Here is a 13,226-nt window from a genome sequence, read left to right as displayed (position 1 = left end):
AGAGTTTTGGGTTTGTTTTTTTGTTTGTTTGTTTTGTTTTGTTTTGGTGAGGCAATTGGGGCTAAGTGACTTGCCCAGGGTCACACAGCTAGTAAGTGTCAAATGTCTAACCCAGATTTGAACTCAGGTCTTCCTGACTCCAAGGCTGGAGTTCTATCCACTGCACCACCTAGCTGCCTCTAGAGGTGTTTTTTTTTAAAAGAGAAATATTTGCTCAATGGGAAAAAAAGCTTAATTAGAATTTTACAAATATTTCATTTAGCAAATTTGTGTCAGATTCTGTCAAGTAAAGTTACAACAAATTCCTAGAGAATGTAGGAATGTCTACATCCTTTTTGTTGTACAGAAATATGGAATATTTTAATAATCTAAAGGATTTGATTTCATCAACAGCCCATCCATACCTTCATATCCAATAGGATTCTTATCCACAAATATATACATTGTGGCTACTATTATAACTCTTGGACTATCTATCCTTTATTGTTCATGCTATCCTTTACTTTCTTGCTGGAGGTCCTTGGTAATATCTTTCATGCCACATCTTATATACAAGTCATCATTGTTATATATTGCAACCTATGTATACCCAACATAGATCTCTCCCTCTCCTTAGGGTACTTGCAATTTTTAGCCTTCTGAGACTGTAGTATTCCATTATTTTGAGCCATCTAAAACATCACCAGGAAAATATTCACAATATACAGGTGAATTTTGTCCCTCTGGGAGTGGGAATTCTCCTTATCTACCCACAAACCTGTAAACAGTGTTAGAAAACAGAGCAAAATACTCTGATTACGTTTCTGCAAGACATCCTATATAACTCTGGCAATTTTTGAAGTCACTTACCAAAATATGGATCAGTCCCAGCTGCAGAGGTAAAAATCTTCACTTTCTTTGATTTTTGTTTTGGCCTTTTGAGGGCCTAAAACCTCCAGAAGCAATGGCCAGAATTCTGACAGTAGCACCACACATGCTAAGAGCCAAATGAGGGTCATACATAATAAGCGCTACAGGAGTTCAGAGGAAGGCTATATAATTATGGTCTCAGTGACTTGAGAAGGATTCATAGAAAAAAAGGGACTTGGGTCTTGAAGCTTGAAACTTTGCAGCTGTCTTTTGTTTCTACTTTTCCCCTTTCCTTCATTAGCCAGTCAGTAGCACAAATCCTATTGATTTTGCTCCTGCAATATTTCAATTTGTCCATCCTTTTCTAGTCTCACTGTTTTGTTTTGCTTCAGTGCATTTATTTTTTCTGAAGTTTTTTTTTTTGGGGGGGGGAGGGAGAGGAAGGGTAGATGTATGTGAGAGGTACTAACAATACTGATGCCAAAAAAGGGAAGTTGTTGAAGCCTTCTTTTTCCTTTCCTTTTCTTTTTTGTACACAGGTGGTGAGAACAGGAAGCTCAGGAAGAGACACAGACAAACAGGACAGCTTTGAAACTAGCATGTTGAATTTGTGAAAGCATTTTGAAAATGCAAGCTGTATTAATAGAGATTCATGATTTCATATGTGTTCTTTGCTAGTCTTTTTATAGGGAAAAGCTCATGTTTATCAAGGTCAGAAAAATAAAAAAAACAGACATTATTTTAAAAAGATAGATACTACAGATCAGAAAAGGGCAAATGCCACAACTTTAAAAAAAAAAAAGGAGGGAAGAAAATGCAACTTGTTAACTCTATCCCAGTAGGCATTACTTGGATTCCTGGTAAAATTCTAGGATGTATTATCAAACAGATGGTTAGTGAACATCTAGAAGAGGGAGCTGTGAACAAAAGGGACCAGTATGGATTCATCAGGAACAAGTCATAGCAGACTGGCTTCATTTTCTTTATTTGACAGGCTTATTAGACTTGTAGAGAAGTAGAATTCTGTAGTTATAATTTCAGCCAGGAATTTTAAAAAGTCTCTCATGATACTCTTATGGACAAGATGGAGACATGTGGGTTAGCTGATGGCACACTTACGTAGATTCAGACCTTGTTGAATAATCGGACCAAGAGATTAATTATTAATAACTTGAAGTTCACATGGAAGCACATCTTGAGGGAAATAATCCAAAGATCAGTTCCTTCCTTATTTAGTATACTTTAATAAATATTTGAATGAAGAATGGCATGCTAATCAAGTTTGCAAATTACATGAGCTATGAGGAACACATTGGATGCCAGAATAAGATTCTAAAAATAGTTTGACTGACTAGAACCAAGGTGAGCAACCTACAGCCTTGAGGCCACATGTGGCCTTCTAGATCTTTGGGTGCAGCCTTTTGACCGCGTCCAAGTTTTACAGAACAAATCCTTTTGTTAAGGGGATTTATTCTGTGAAGTTTGGATTCAGTCAAAGAGCTGAACTTGAGGACCTAGAGGGCTACATGTGGCCTTGAGGTCATAGGTTCCCCACCCCTGAACTACAACCTTGGACCAAATCTAATAATGTTAAATTTAATAGGGCTGAATGTAAACTTTCTAAGTACATCTGAACAAGTAGGGAGTAGACAACTTTTCATCTGAGAAAAAAAAATCCCTGCAATATTGGTGAACACAAGGTCATAATGTCTCCACAGTGTGATATGGCAGTGAGAAATGCTAATACTCTCTCAGGCTTCATTAAAAGAAACATTGCATCCACTATGAAGGAACTGGTAGGTCTATAGTATTCTGCCCTTGTTCAACTATGTTTAGTTCTATTGATAAGGTGAAGAGTGTTCAGAAGCTAAAGAATGGAGAAGAGGCTCAAGATCATGCAATATGAGAATCATCTGATGGAAATGAGGAGGCTTAGCCTGGATTATAGAAGACTCAGGGGAGGTCTAATAGCTGTCTTGGAGTAGTAGGAGGGCTACAAACTAGGATCAGTGGATGAAAGTTTCAGAAAGGCAAATTAGGCTTCATGTATGGGAAAAAATCATAATAATTAAAGCTATTCCCAAGTGGAATAGAGTGCCTTCGGAGTGGGTTTCCCTTCACTCAAGATCTGTTAGGGAAGGCTGAATGACCACTTGATGAGAGGAAATGTGGAAGGGATTTTTGATCAGGTACAGATAGTCGTGTTTACAGGAGCACAACGTTAGGAAATTTCAAAGAGCCAGGAGGAGGAAGAAGAGGAAGAGCCAGTGAAAAAGGCAGAGAAAGAGCAGAAGGAGAAATTGGAGAACACATTCTTAGGGAAGCCAGAGAGTACAGAGTATGGGTAAGGAGGAGCATTATACAGTATCAAATGTTCTGGTCAATGAAAGGATTACTGATGATATCACATAGGTGAAACATTTATTAATTTCTGATTGTGTCAGGCATTGTGCTAAGAGCTAGGATACAAATTCATGTAAATAAGTCATTTTTTGACATCAAGGAGTTTGGAAGGAAGATAGCACATAAAGTGAAGATGGGAAGGGGGAGGTGCAGTATGCACACAGGAACATGATGGCTGGGCAATGAGGTGGAGGCCTGGCTTCAGGGAAGATAAGGTGAGAGCTCACCAATTAGAGCCCAAGATGGTTCCAAGAGCACAGCTCATGGTCCCAGTAGGGAGAAAGAGGAGATTAGGTAGTCTAAGTATAGGAGGCATGGTCCAATGATGGCTGGAAAGTGCTATTAGAGAGAACAGCCTTAATGGAGTGTGGAGAGGGAAGGTAGATTAGAGTAGGCTGAAGAATGGTGAGAAAGTGGAGACATTAGGTGTTGACCTACTTTTTTCAAGAAATTTTGGAGTGAAAGAGAGAAGAGATTCAAAGAACCCTGAAGAATGTTATACACAAAAAGAAATGCTGAAATATTGAATGAATGAATCCTCTATTGCCAATTAATATCTATTTTGATTAAATGGGTAACTGCAGTTTGTCAAATTAGTAGATCAGTTATCTATAGGCAACAATGAGAAGGATCTAGATAAGGTAAGTAAGGGAAGGAGAAAGCCTGAAAATGGGAAGGACTCAAAGAAGGCTAAGAAGGGTTTGGGGACTAAGGTAAATTAGGTGACTAAGCTACTTTTATTCACTTTAAAATCAGATCCAAGATTCCAACATCAATGTGACCGCTTACGTCATGATAGGAACTCAGATTATGGCTCACCAGATAGATGATGAAAGTGTTTATATATCTCCAGATGAGTTGAACTGTCCATAACAGCTCAGTCCACACAAAAGGGATTTGCCCACCAAAAAAAGTTTAATTTCTAGCCCAAGGACAACAATGAGAGATTACTTACTTGAGGCATTCCATTAACTAGTGGGTCCAATCCCTGTAGGACTTTGAGGGCCGTTTCTAGGACAGAATTTTCTGCCATTAAGTTCTCCTGGATGGTGGACTTTTCTGGATCCACCTTTAATAAAGATAAAACTGGTCACTTGCTAAGAATCAGATCCTTTAAAATGTCTTTCACTTTGGCAAAGCTTTGGTAGAGGATATACTTGGTCAAGAATTTAGACTAGGTTTGAAAAAGTTGAAGAGTCATGGATGCTTTTGTAGATATAGAACCTCGTCCCCAGTGCCTGATCCCCACTTGGCTAAAAAATTATATCATTATCTGATATATGCCTTTTTATGCTGAGCCTTCTGTATTGGAAATTTTGTGGCATTTCTCCACAGAATGAGAGAATTATTGTATCCCAGAATTGAAAGGGACTTGGGAGGTCATCTAGTCCAACCTGAAGAATGAATTCCTCTTATGATATCCCTGACAAATCATTAGCCTTAGGAGATTTACCATATAATAAAAAATTGGGCATAGAGAAGTGATTCAATTACATCTATATCTATATCTCTATATATGTATACACACACACACACACATATATATATATATATATATACACATATACATACACACACACACACATATATATGTATATATGTATATATACACACACACACACACACACACACACACACACACACACACACCATTCTCTCTGATGCTCAAACTGATGAGGCCAGAAGAAGTGGGTGTTGCACACTCAGGAAGCTTAGCTATGTCTGATCTTTTTCTTATAATTGCCTAGAAGATTGTATCAATCTGTCCACTCAAGGACGTGGATTTCGTGATTTTTTGTTTGTGTGGCGAAAAGACATTAGAGAATAAAAGAAAATAGTTTTTATTGAGACAGAGAAACATCTGAATTCAAACTATTTTGTCTATAGTCTTTCTTACACAGCACTAGACCACAGAATTGTCAGTCAGCCAGGGTCCAATTGTAATCTCAGAGAGCTTACAGTAAGCTTCAGTTATTTCATTGAGATGTTTCTTTTTGGGGGGTGAGGAGATTCAGTCATAAATGATGAATCAGTCATTGTAATGAGTTCTGGCCCACTAATAAACTGAAACCACAGCACTCGGAATCCTACCAAATTCCATCTGGAAAATGCAAACTGGAAGAAGATGTATTCAATCAGTTCCCACCCTTCACTTGCTTCCAGGTAGCCCTTGTCACACATGCTCTGGATGAGGAGGAGAGTAGAAATCCTCACCTAGAGTAATGGAAACATACACAATTTACGATGTTGGATGGGACAAGACTTGATTTCTTTTACTTTCTTGAATGACTCAAAGTATTCTTCAAAAGTAATGTAGATAGTGAGAAAATACTACTTCCTATTCCTCAAACATGACCCTCTATAAGTCATCTCAATCCCTTTTTGGTTGTCCTTCATACCTGGAATGCTCTTTCTCCTCACCTCTACCTCCTGGCTTCTCTGGATTCCAACAAGACCTAACTCAAAGTCTGTCTGCTATAGAAGCCCTTTCCTGGTCCCTCTGGTCCCCTACTTTCATCTGCTTTGTGTATCACATGCTTTACCCTCATTAGAATGCTATTTGACAGCAGGCCCTCTTTGTATCCCTCAATGCCAATTCCCTTTGCCATATCATCTGGAATTCTATGACTAGAAAACACCTGCTTTGCAGGATAAAATATTGCCTCTTCTTTACAAATGCTTAAAGTAGTAGTAGCATGCTCAAATCTTATCAGACATTTACTACATAATAGTGAATTAGTTTATCTGGATGCTTTCCTCTCAACCAGTTGAAATCTGAGCACTTCATTGGAGGACAGCAGGAGAATATTTGAGCATAGGACACCGACAAGGGAGGGCAAGGCCAGCTAGGATACTGCAGTGAGCAGCATAAGAATGCTATGCATAGAAAGAGGAGCTGGGATAGTATCCTATACCTTACAATTTTTCCTTGGATCAGCTTTGCCTTTAAAGATTCAATGAGTTTTCTTTTGGTCCCAAATTCTCCCCAAGAACTCTCTTTGATCTTTATTCCGTGAAACATAATCTGGCTACTCACTATGCCTGACCACTGTGTGGAGTCAATGAAACAATAACTGTTTGTGGACTATCTATGATTGTTTTAAAAGCAGTCACCATATACCAGGAAGAAACTGGCTGCTAAAGGCTCTCAGAAGAATTTTGGTGCATAGGTAATCTGGGGTGGGGGTGGGGGTTGATGTACTACTTTTACCTAACGTGACCTAGTATAAGGCCTTATATTTTCTACAGTTAAGGTCTTCAGCCATCAAGCCACTATTTGAGCACCTCCTATTCACGAGGTACTTTATTCTATTTACCATAAGAACAAAGAACAAAAGTTTCTTTACTAAGTATTAAGGAGGAAATTTTAAAGTCTCATTTTCAGAGATTTCTTCAGTACTTACTTCTGAACCAAATTCTGAACATGTGTTAGGAAAAGTAGTAGGCAATTTATTAACAATTGAAATGACTCAGTGATACGATTAATCCAAATGTATCCTATCATGTTTCCTTCTGAGGTCCGTTTCTTCTCTATAGAATTTAAGTTTTATGGAGTGTTTTTTTTTTTAAGAAAAAGGTGAATTGCATTTTGGGCACTGTGCTTCTGACACTTCTTTTTGTCATTCTCATTTACAGTTCAGAGTCTCATGACCATTTCATGCATTTCTCTTCTGATAAGCAAACAAAATATCCCATCCAACCTCTTACTTTTACACTGTAATCATCCATGACGAGTTTGACTGTCCTTTCAATCATAGTAATATAATCCCTCAATTTGGGCTCTGAAAAACACAAAGACAGGGAGGCACTAGTAAGTAGAAGCCTAAACTATTCTGCGACTCAAGAGAACTCAGAGATTTGAAAATAATCACAGTCTCTTTTTCTAAACCAAAAGTAATATTTGTTACTGCCATCTTCTCTAGCTTTAGTTGCCCAATTCTTTACTTCTTTTGGTTGTTCTCTTTTGAACCCATTCTCAATTTCTCTTAATCTCTTTGAAGTGTGGTATCATAGATGCATGTTAGGAGGTGCTGCTTGGTGATGTGACTGCTTTTATTCTTTTGGGTTCCTCTTAGTGGTTAATTTTATTTAAGCTCCCGTAACTATATACTACAGTGATTTTAAATATATGACTTATGCTTAATTTCTCAGCAATAAATAGGCTGCAATTGGAAGAACTTTTAGCCCCTTGTCTTTTCAGTGACTCTAAAGTCCAGCCCCAAATCATACACAGTCCCCTAATGCCATCTCATTCAGCTGTTTTTTTGGGGGAAAGGGGGTTACTTTATAGTCTGCACCTGATCTGTTCATTTGAATATAATTTGGTTCTTATTTAATTCTTTATTTGTTTTGTTTTTAATTGGGCAATGGGGGTTAAGTGACTTGCCTAGGGTCACACAGCTAGTAAGTGTTATGTGTCTGAGGCTAGATTTGAACTCAGGTCCTCCTGAATCCAGGGCGAGTGCTCTATCCATTGTGCTACCTAGATGCCCCCTCTTATTTAATTCTTTAAACAATCACACTGCTACCCCTGACTTTGCTTGGTACTGGCTATTTGCACTCCCCATTGTATTAAATGCTTAAAAGATTTTTTTTCAGGGGCAGCTAGGTGGCTCAGTGAATAGAGCACTGGCCCTGAAGTCAGGAGGACCTGAGTTCAAATCCAGCCTCAGACCAAATACTTGACATTTACTAGCTGTGTGACCCTGGGCAAGTCACTTCACTCCAATTGCCTAAAAGCAAAAAAAAAAGATTTTTTTCCCTTCCTTTCCTTTTTTTTCATCCTCTTTTGTTCTACCTATTTCTCTAATGTTCTGTCCTTCTGAATTCTAATCCTATGCTTCAGTGCATGACCAGCTTATATGAAAACCTGACTCCCAATTTGGCTCCAAGATCAAATATAAAGTACTTTGTTTAACATTTAACATTCTTCATCACCTCCATTTCTAGATCTCACTCAAGTGTGGGCTCTCGGGAAGTTTCTCTGAACCTCAGTATCATCATCTGTGAAACAGAGATAAAAATCCTGCCTTCCTCCAAGAGCTGTTATGACAATTCAACTAGATACTATATGTAAAAGTGCTTTGAAAACAGTTAACTAAAAGTTATTTAATGATTTGTAATCAGCTGTAGCAGTGGCAGCAATTTTTTTTTCAGCTGGTGTATGCCAGTGGGGATGTCAACAAACAATTGATGCTCAGACTTGTGAAAATCCCACATCTGCTTTGAAAACCATTCTTTGCAAATGGAAATGCATCATACAGACATGCAGAGGACATGGTTGGATCTTTGTGTGGTGGAGTGGTCAGCAGGTGCTGGTAACCATTACACTTGCTTGGGGAATGGGGTGGGGAAGTAGCAGGCTCTGCAGTTGTCTTGATGTAGGGAAGGGAGTCAGTGGTCAGGGGGTCAGGAAGTGAGTGGGAGAGACGAATGGTTTCTAAAAGAAAATAGGTCTTTACGAAGGAAAAGCAAAGCTCTCGCTAGCTATTCAAACTAACAATTTTCCATGAATGTGATAGAAGAAAAAGTGAAATGAAAATGTATGTTTTGAAGAAGCCAAGAATTAGAAGCTCAATAACATTAGAGTCATGAAATGATAAAAATAAGTCCTTGTCTCAATGGAAAAGAATATAAGGGAGTATGTTAGGCTTTGTGGCAAGCTTCTGGAACTAAAAGAAGCCTTTCAAATTTCAATTTTCTCTTACTTACCATCAGTATAGATGGCAGATCTTAAAAAAGAGAATGTTCTCACTCGGATGTTCTCGTCGCTAATTTTCACTTGTTCTTCAAAAAATTCCAGCAGGTCTGCTGTGTTGGAATGCACTGTAGGAGGGGAGGAATCCTGGGGTCAGTGAGAACTTCACCTCATATCAAATTATCCATATGAAGAAAAGAGCAGATAACCAAAACAAAATCCCAGATTGTGGCATTATGGTGAGCAAAAATTACAGAATCAGAATCAGAAGTTACCTCTGAAATAAAGGAATTTATGGCTGGAAAGGATCTTACAGATTACTTAGTTCATAGGATCACAGATTTAGAGGTCAAAGGGACCTCTAAACACAACCTCTAAAGCAACATATAGCTATTAAGAGTCCAAGGCAAAATTTGTTCTCAGGACTTTGACTCCATTTATCAGGAGGAGGAAACAAGATGAGAAAGGTGTAGTGATAAGATACAAAAGTTTCATACAGAGGGCACTTGATTCCAAAGTCGGTGTTCTTTGCCAAGGCAGAAATTCTGCCCACAACATCTGCAGCCACTGTCAACCCAGCCTCTGCCAGATGCCTGCCAGAGTCTTCTAGCAGCTTATTATTCCACGTCCGGAGAATCTCATTATTAGGAGGCTTTGTCTTTTGTTCAGCCCACATTTTCCTCCAATCTCCTCGTTCTTCCATTTAAGGCTGCACAGAATAAGCATTGTTCCTTTCCCAGTAATTTTGTCACATTGAATCACAATTTCTTTAATATCGCAGAGTCATCGGGACCATGTTGGGTTTCCATTCCCACCTCCAACCTCTGCTTAGTGGTGTTCTGGTGGTTACAAAGAAAACAATCAAAACAATACTTTGCTCCCAGTAAGGGTACATTCATCCTTCCACTGACTGATGGAAGAGCCAGAGAGGAAGGAAGGAATTTATTATGTACTTCTCTCACTGGACTGATATTGTGCGGGCGTGGCTCTCATCCCCAGACTATAACGAAGCAGTCAACCAGGGTGCCTTCACCCCACCTGTCAGTATCGTTGGCCAAAGATTTGGGGACAGAAGTTAAAAGTCATCAAGCTGCCTATGAAAAAACAATATGCAATTCACTGGATTCTTTTGGAGCCACTGGAGTGTTTTTTGTTTTTGTTTTTGCTTTTTGGTGAGGCGATCAGGGTTAAGTGACTTGCCCAAGGTCATACAGCTAGTGAGTGTTATGTGTCTGAGGCTGGGTTTGAACTCAGGTCCTCCTGACTCCAAGGCCAGAGCTCATTGTGCCACCTGGCTGCCCTCCATCCGAGTGTTTTTAAGGTCACAAGTAAGCATGTGCGTTTTGAAGAAGGATGTGAGAGCTGTGGTTAAAGCTGGATGGATAGAGAAGCAGGATTCGATTCAACTCAACTTGAAAAGTATACTTAACACTTATACAAACCCGGTCCTAACTAGTTATGTGACCAGGACTATCTACCTATCATACTGAGCCCTTAGCATTATGTTTTCTTTTCCATGAAACATAGAAAAATAAGATGTAGTGTTCATTTGAGGCATTATCAACCTATTTAACCAATTTTTTGAGGGAGGTGCCTTGCTTGAGCCAACCATTCCATTACCTACCTCTCATTTTCTCTTCCCACAACACACTGGTTTGCCTTGCTCCTACATGGGTATTCTCCCCACACCGTTTCCCCCCTCCCCTTTTAGTTATAGACCAGTTGCCTGATGCTTAGGGACACCTCCACTTTGAGGCTGACAATGATTAGTGAAGACCCTGACTGCAACCTCTATATCATGAGAATGTCCAGCCTCACTGCTCACTCTGCACTACCAACCTGCTCCACCTCCATACCTACTCCTTTAGGGATGATGATAACCTATCAGAATTTAATCTTCAGTAATTAACATACTGCCACCCCATCACATCCTACTCATTCCAGTGACTTTGAACCCCCATCTATCGTTGTACAAATACTATTCTATGGCCCCCTCCACTGCCCACTCCCTTCCTTCTATCCTCAATACAACTATCCCTCCCCCAACCCCACAAACCGCATTCCAAATCTGCCTATCCCTCCCACTGTGCTCTCTGGGATGCCTGCTTTATAGCTTAAAAAAAAAAAACAAACTTGCTTCTATCTTAAAATTCTTACTTTCTTACCCCTTCCCTTTTCCTGTACTCACTGAGACCTGATTCCCTTTGGATAACACAGCTTCCCTGCCCACTCTTTTCAGGACTGGCTACACTTATACTCTTATGCATGCAAGTGATCCCATTCCACCCTGTCTTTCCCAGCAGATTGCTTAGAATCAATTAAATATCCTTCTCCTTTAGGAAAAGAAATTTCAAAAAGTTCAGAGAAGTAAGAGACATGATTTCATGGCTTCAAACTCTAAAAAGAAAACTTGATGAAGAGGGATGAAAGGCCCTTTGAAACAAAATTCTTCTAATGTAATTGCTACCTACCGTAATGAGGAAGAAAAAGAAGAAAAAAAACTACAAGATGTGTGGTTTCATAAGGAGGCCACCAATGAGCTCAGATTTTAAACCAAGGACAAATTCAAAATTGAGGGATGGGTTTGTAAGAAGGGTTTCCAGAAGACTAATGCCTAGAACAAGCTGAGGCCTGAAAAAAATGCCAAAAGAAACAATAGGGACTTTTAAGTTTATTTTCAGAGAAAGAAGAATAAAGAAAGGACAGCCCCATAACTTGAGGAAGGTGACATGATGTTTGGCACAAAGTACAACTCTTCAATTTCTATTTCGTTTCTGTTTTCTCTATTGAGAAGAATGACTTCCAATTTGAAAAGGGTGAAAACAACATGGTTAAGAGGAAATTAAAGCCCAGAAGATAGCATAAGTGATGGCAATGATTATATTTGTGCTTATCTTTTATTTCATTGATGTAGGGAACTCCCAAAAAGGAGACTTATTTTACCAATGAAGATCTAAAAGTTCTCCTTGAGGTACAATCTTAGAGAGCATCCCAGGGTGTTGAGAAGTTAAGTGTCTTCTCTGGGGTCACACAGCCACCATGTGTCAGTGGTGGGACTTAACCCCAGCACTTCTGAACATGAAGGCTGGCACCTGGTTCACTATATAACACTACCTTACCAATGAATGATAGCCCAATCTAAGAAGAAAATTTGCAGATATAATAACTGCTCTTGATAGTCATTGAGGAATTTTTGAAAATATAAGAGGTGTTAGAGATGAACAAATATTGTCTCAATTATTTAAAAGTGAAAAAATATAGAATAGACCAATGAGTTTGACATAAATACCTAGAAATATTCCATAATAGATCATAAAATGTATTATCTGCAAGGACTAAGAAGGGGGAAAAGTAAAAACTAAGAACTAAATAGGTTCATAAAAAAAGTAATAGCAAATTAATATCTCCTTTTATTTATGTATTTATTAATTCATTTGCCTATTTGTTTTTGTTTAGAGATAGCAGACTGGAAGATGAAAGGATTATTACCAATAAAACATATCTGGATTTCAGCAAGGCATTTGACAAATTATTTTCTAATATTCTTGTGTACAAGATGAAGAAATGTAGACTAGATAATAGTACAACTGAGTGTACTTGTATCTTGTTGAATAACTACTCAACTCTACTCAGACCGTAACTTTAATGAATTGATGCCAACCTGAAGGGACATCTCTAGTGGCACACTTTGGGCTCTGTCCTTTATTCTGTCCTGCTCATGATTTTTTATCAATGATTTAGAGGAAGATGTGACATGCTTATCAACTTTGCATATGACACAAAGCTGGGAGAGATAGTTAATTAAATGGAATTCAGAATCAGGATCCCAAAAGACTTCAATGGGCTGAAACAATGTGTCACATCTAATAAGATGAAATTTATTGGAGAAAGATCTAAAATCCTACACATTATTTTTAGAAGACACTGCACAGGATGGAATGACCTGGTTTAAAGTCTTAAGGATTTGATCTGATTGAAAGCTCAGTATCAGTCAGCAGTGTAATATGGTTATCAAAAATGCTTATGAAAACTTAGGCTACATTAATAGAATTACAGTATCCAAAACAGAGGCGGCTGTGATTTTGTAGCGCTGTCCACTAATCAGATCACATTTGGAATATTGTGTTCATTCAGCTCTGGGTGCCACATTTTAAAGTAGTTGTTAACTAACTGGAATACATCCAGAGGAAGCCAATCATGATGATAAAGGGACTCAAAACTGTGTTAAAAGAAGAAAGGTTGACAAACTTTGGAGATATTTATTGTGGAGAAAGGC

General features: G+C 38.6%; 1 protein-coding gene across 4 annotated transcripts in view; it reads right to left on the bottom strand.

Moving 5' to 3' along the window:
• MROH2B (maestro heat like repeat family member 2B) overlaps positions 1 to 13,226 on the bottom strand; it is an 87,556-nt gene that overhangs the window by 55,099 nt on the left and 19,231 nt on the right. For 3 of the 4 annotated variants that reach the window (XM_020996294.2, XM_020996301.2, XM_020996312.2), the window contains exons 10-13: positions 8,965 to 9,078; positions 6,961 to 7,034; positions 5,344 to 5,466; positions 4,208 to 4,321 (exon numbers count right to left, since the gene is read on the bottom strand). In XM_020996294.2, coding sequence (XP_020851953.1) covers positions 4,208 to 4,321; positions 5,344 to 5,466; positions 6,961 to 7,034; positions 8,965 to 9,078 — 425 coding nt within the window. The remainder of the gene's footprint in view (positions 1 to 4,207; positions 4,322 to 5,343; positions 5,467 to 6,960; positions 7,035 to 8,964; positions 9,079 to 13,226) is intronic. The other variant, XM_020996297.2, reaches the window with a different exon arrangement.

Source organism: Phascolarctos cinereus, unplaced genomic scaffold, assembly GCF_003287225.1.
Source record: "Phascolarctos cinereus isolate Bilbo 61053 unplaced genomic scaffold, phaCin_HiC Scaffold_4;HRSCAF=312, whole genome shotgun sequence".
Taxonomy (NCBI): domain Eukaryota; kingdom Metazoa; phylum Chordata; class Mammalia; order Diprotodontia; family Phascolarctidae; genus Phascolarctos; species Phascolarctos cinereus.
This window is presented reverse-complemented; position numbering and strand designations above follow the sequence as displayed.